Source organism: Coloeus monedula (genome assembly GCF_965178545.1).
Source record: "Coloeus monedula genome assembly, contig: HAP1_SCAFFOLD_17, whole genome shotgun sequence".
Lineage (NCBI taxonomy): Eukaryota > Metazoa > Chordata > Aves > Passeriformes > Corvidae > Coloeus > Coloeus monedula.
The window spans coordinates 55,405-60,911 of record NW_028120828.1 but is presented as its reverse complement, the minus strand read 5'-3'; the positions used below and the strand labels follow the sequence as shown (position 1 = coordinate 60,911).

General features: G+C 61.1%; 1 protein-coding gene across 1 annotated transcript; it reads right to left on the bottom strand.

The window, feature by feature from the left end:
- Positions 1 to 442: 442 nt before the first annotated feature.
- Positions 443 to 3,679, bottom strand: LOC309585520 (uncharacterized protein; the record flags this gene model as incomplete). Its single annotated transcript, XM_082303501.1, has 1 exon — positions 443 to 3,679. The coding sequence occupies one exon, from the start codon at positions 3,677 to 3,679 to the stop codon at positions 443 to 445; it is 3,237 nt and encodes a 1,078-aa protein (XP_082159627.1).
- Positions 3,680 to 5,507: the final 1,828 nt, after the last annotated feature.

The following is a 5,507-nucleotide window of genomic DNA, read 5'->3' as shown; positions in this document are numbered from 1 at the left end:
TGGGACAAACCCATTTTTTTTAACTGGGAATGTGTGGATACAAAAATGCTGCTAGCAAGGATTTTCTTGCTATTTTCTAAGCCTGTGAGAGACTTTTCTCTCTCACAGAAGAGGTAGCAGAGTTATGTAAACAACCAAGCCACCTGCAACCTTGAAAAGTCTTGTTCATGGTATAGTAGAAAAATATTTTGACAATGGATGTTTTAGGATTTTAGCCAATCACCCCCAAGGGGTGGCTGATCCTTTGTCCAATTAGACTATGAAGAAAAAGGTCTGTAAAAGAGTTTGTAAAATAATTAAATGAATAAATCTTGCTGCACAGTTCCTGCCTGCTGGATTTTCTCTCCACCTCCCTATGGCTGTGGGACATGGTAATATACCCTAGGGCATTTTTTAATAGGAATGTCCCCAGGAATCCCCATTACACTAGGGTGAGGCCACTCTAGAGCAGCTGCTCTCTATCCCCACAATCTTTCTCCCCCTCCTCCTCCTCCTCCTCCCCCTTCTCCTCCTCCTTCTCCTCCTCCTCCTCTTCCTCCTTCTCCTCCTCCTTCTCCCTCTTGTTACCTTCATCCCCACTGTCCAGAGCACATTCCCAAGAGAAAAGCCGGTGATTTTGGGGCAGAAAACTGCTTTTCTGAGAGGCAACCTTCACAGGGGTCCCAGTCATCTCAGGGCAACCTCTCTCCTTGCCCCTCCTCTTCTCCTCCTTCTCCTCTTCCTCCTTGCTGCCATCATTCCCACTCCACAGGGCACCTTCCCCAGATAAAAAATGGTGATTTTGGGCCAGAAAGTTGCTTTCCTGAGGGAGAACTTCCCCAGGGCTCCCAGATGCACCAGGGCACCCTTCCTCCCTGCCCCCCCTCTCCCTTTCCTCCTCCTCCTCGTCTCCCCCACTCAGGGCACACCTGAGCTTTGCCCAGAACAGGGGCTGTGCAGGGGGCTCCGGGGGCCAACGCAGGTGTGTGCGCCGCAGCAGCACACGACGCATGTGGTGGAAGGCTGAGAGCTCAGCCTCAGGGATGTCCTCGAGGAACACGAGGACAAGGACATCGCGCAGCTCATCAAAGAGGCGATAGCTGGCCATCTGGATCTCCAATGAGCACCACTCGCTGCGTAGGTACCCACGGCTCACCACGCACACCGTGTGCCGGCTGTTGTACACAGCGTCCACAATGTTGTCCACTATGGCGCGGCCAGGGCGAAAGTCACGGTGGTGCAGGCAGAGACGCAGGGCTCCGCGCTCCAGCTCAGGCACCAGCTCCTCCAGCACCCACCGCTCATCCCCGGAGTTGTAGGACACAAAGGTGTCGTAGGTGTAGCGCCGCTGCTCCCGCCGCCAGCGCCCGCGTGCCCACGCATGCAACAGGAACAGCTGGTAGCGCAGCCGCCAGTACCCACGGTGGTGCAGCAGTGGCAGCACCAGCAACAGCAGCACAGCCGGTGCTGTCCCTGCAAACAGGTACAGCCCCATACCCAGGTAGCACACACGCGTGTCAAAGCAGTGCAGGTATGCGGAGGCCCCACCTGTCTCGCCACAGGTGTAGTTATACAGGTAGACCACCTGCACGGGCCCACGTGCCAGCCAGCCAGGCAGCCAGGCATTGGCACAGCTGCAACTCAGCGGGCACTTGCGCAGGTCCAGGTAGCGCAGGGCGGGCAGGCACGTGGCCAGAGTCATATCCAGTGCACGCAGCTCGTTTTTGGCCAGGCGCAGCTCCTTCAGTTGCGTCAGGTTGCCAAAGACCTCAGGGCCGAGGCTGCGCAATCCTGCACTCTCCAGGTTCAAGCTGCGCAGTTGGCTCAGGTTCTTGAAGATGCCAGCGGGCAGGTGGCCCATCCCGCCATTGCTGTCAGCCAGCGTCAGGTACTGCAGCTGCGCCAGGTCATCGAAGGCATCGGCGGGGATGGCCGAGAGCGAATTCTGTGACAGGTAGAGCGAGCGCAAGGCACTGAGGCCCTGGAAGAAGCGTTGTGGCACCACGCGCATCCCATAGGGCTGCTGTGCCTGCAGCTTCAGGTCATAGAGGTTCTGCAGGTACCGGAAAGGTGGCGGCTGCCGCAGGCGTCGGCTCAGGTAGCGGAGCGCGTTGGCACGCAGGTCCAGCACGCCCAGTGTCACCTGCACCGGCTGGAATGCTGCCGCGCTCACCTCCAGCAGCCGGTTGCGGTCCAGGTAGAGCCGGTAAAGCCGTGGGAGGCCCTGGAACGCCATGGCTGCCAAGTGCCGCAGGTTGTTCCCACCCAGGTCAAGGGTCTGCAGGTGGTCAAGCCCCTTGAAGGCACCAGGGAAGAGCACAGCCACTCGGTTGTTGCGCAGGTTGAGGTCTTCCAGCTGGTGCAGGTCAGCAAAGGAGCCGGGCAGGAGGTCGGTGAGCAGGTTGTTGTCAAGGCGCAGGTGCCGCAGGTCGTGGAGTCCACGCAGCGCTGCGCGGTCCAGCCGTGCCAGCCCATTCACGTCCAGCCGCAGCTGCCGCAGCGCTGGCGCATTATCAAAGGCACCTGCACCAGCCACTAGGATGCGGTTGAAGCGCAGGGACACATTGTGGAGCTGGTGCAGAACCGGGGTCCCATGGCACGATGGCAGCCGCTGCAGCAGGTTGTGCTCAGCCACCAGCTCGCCCAGTGCTGCGCGCTGCGCCTGGGTCAGCAGCCGCCCTACGCAGCCCAAGTGCCGCAGCCGGTTGCCAGACACGTCCAGGGCGCTCAGCACCGGACACTTGGCCAGAACTCCATCGGGCATTGCTGTGAGCCCCACATGCTGCAGCCGCAGCCTCTGCAGCCGTGGCCCTGTCAGCTGCTGGCACAGGTACTCCAACTCCTTTGTGCCCACCTGCAGCCCTGACACGTCCACATGGCGTGGGGAGACTCCAGCCATGTGCAGCAGCTGCACCACGTCCAGTGGGTTCCCAGCCAGGTACAGGTGTGTCAGGTTGTGCAGGCACAGGTGAGCAAGCGGTGCAGGGTCCGAGATGTTGTTGTAGGACAGGTCGAGCACACGCAGCCCTGGGGGCATCACCCCAGGGGTTGCCCCTGAAAGAGCTCCTAGGGAGTTGTTGCAGAGGTGCAGGACCCTCAGTGTGGGCGGCAGCCCTGGGCCCAGTGTCGACAGCATGTTGCCACACAGGTCAAGCAGGTCCAGGTGTGTCAGATGTCCCACGGCCATGGCCACAGGCTCCAGCGCACTGAGCCAGCCGCCCCGAAGCCAGAGCATGCTGAGTGTGGCCAGAGGCCAGAAAGCCCTGGGGGCCACCTTCTGCAGTGGATTGTGGTCCAGCCGCAGTGTGCTCAGATTACCCAGCCCAATGAACACACCTGTGGCCAGCACTGACATGTTGTTGTGGGCCAGGTCTAGGTGGGCCAGTGCTGACAGCCCCCAGAAAGCCCCCGGGGCCAGGAGTTCCAGCTGGTTGTGGGTCAAATCAAGGGTATAGAGCCACGGCAGGTGGGCAAAGGCACCGGGGGGCACCTGGCGCAAGGTGTTGACGGAGAGGTTGAGGGATGTGGCAGTGGAGGGGAGGTCACCCACTGCAGCCTCCACGGTGCTCAGGAAGCGCTGGATGCAGCGGAACAGCCTAGGGTCCCATGGCGCCTGGATGCAGTTGCGGAAGCCATAGGGAAAGACCCCTCCAGGCACCATCACCAACGTCACCAGCATCACCAGCAGCGGGGTGCACATCCTGACACACTCTGGGAAGATCCTGGATGCAGTGGGGGAGAGAGTAGGATGAGGCATGTCCTTGGTATCCCAGAGACCCCCTTTGAGGCCCAGGGACCACACTCTGGGCTCAGGGACTCTCCCCACGTCAGCCTAGGGATCCCCCTTGCAACTCAGGGACCCCACCACCATCCCAGAGACCCCGTTCAGGGCCCAGGGACCCCTCATCCACACCCCAGAGACCCCCAGAACCCCAGAGTCCTCACTCAAGGCCCAGGGATCCCTCATCCACACCCCAAAGACCCCCACCAGAATGCCAGGATCCCCACTCAAGGCCCAGGGACCCCTCATCCACACCCCAGAGAACCTCACCAGAATGCCAGGATCCCCATTCAGGGTCCAAGGACCCTTCATCCACACCTCAGCGACCCACACATGCACTCCAGGGCTGCCGTTCAGGGCCCAGAGACCCCCCACCCACAACCCAGGGAGACACACTCCCATGACCCCCATCAGGGCCAAAGAACCTCCACACACCCCAAGGACCCCTCGCCCTCAGTCCCAAGGGGTTTTAGGGACCTCCACCTCCCCATCAGGTTCCCACCGTGCCACTGCCTCCGCTTTGGGCGATTTTGAGGTTAGAAAAGGGAAGTTTGGGGTATCGCTTTGTGTCACCACTGTCCCACCCGCCTTCCTGTGACGTGGGTGGGGGAGTGGTGACACAAATCCTGCCTGGACGGATTTAGGGGTCCCTGGGAGGCTGGCAAGAGTACAAGACCGCACAGCTGGGTCACCCCCCGGTGCAGCCCCGCAAAGTCTGGGGGGTCCCTGGGACACCCAGGCCTCTGGCCCCCCCACTGGCCCCGCTGCCACGTGCTGCTCTTTGTTCCTCTTCCCTTTCCGCAGACTGAACCACCTGGTTTTGGTTCCTTCGGGGGAAATACTGAGGTGTACTGGGTTATACTCTCTTATACTGGGCTATACTGAACTAAATTGGTCTATACTGGGTTCTGCTGGGTTGTACTGAGTTATACTGGACTGTGCTGGGTGACAGTGGGCCACACTGGGACATACTGGTCTGTATTGGGTTGTAACGGGGCAGAGGCGCTGGCCCGATGAGGCGCAGGGGGCGGGGCCTGGCATGTGGGCGTGGCCCACACGGAATGTGGCCCCGTCAGGGGCGTGGTCCGTGGGGCGGGGCCCTGCGGGAGGGGGCGGGGCCAGCGCTCAGGGTGGGCCCTATCGGGCCTGGGGGGCTGGCGGGTAGGGGTGCATCGAGACGGGGGAGCACAATTGGGTCTGGGGGGATTATGAGCAGGCTCGGGGGATTTGGGGGGGCTGCAGGGACTGTGCTATGCAGCGGCCGCCGCTTCCGCTCCGTGCACGAGCGCTGGTGGTACGTAGCCCTCAGCAAATGCGGGGGGAGTACCCCCCATGTGCCCCCCGGGAAGCCCCGGCCCCCCAGGGCGATGGGCTGGAGCTGGAGTACGAGATAGTGCTGACCAACGGGGATTCTTTCCGGATGCGGCACTTCTCGGCCGAGGAGTTCAGTGCGGCCACAGCCGGGGGGGAAAGGCAGTGGGAGGGGGGCTGCAGTGCATCGAGAGCAGGGTATATTGGGGGTTATGGGGGTCTGGGGGGTTTATTGGGGTCTGGGGGGTCTTCAGGGTCTGGGGGGGCTGACAGGATTAGGGTACATTGGGGTCTGGGGGTATATTGGGAGTTATGGTGGTCTGGGGGGCTGCAGGGATTGGGGTGCATTGAGATAGGACGTATATGAGGGTCTGGTGGGCTTTTTTGGGTTGGGGGGCTGGAAGGATTGGAATGCATCAGTATTGGGGGATATATT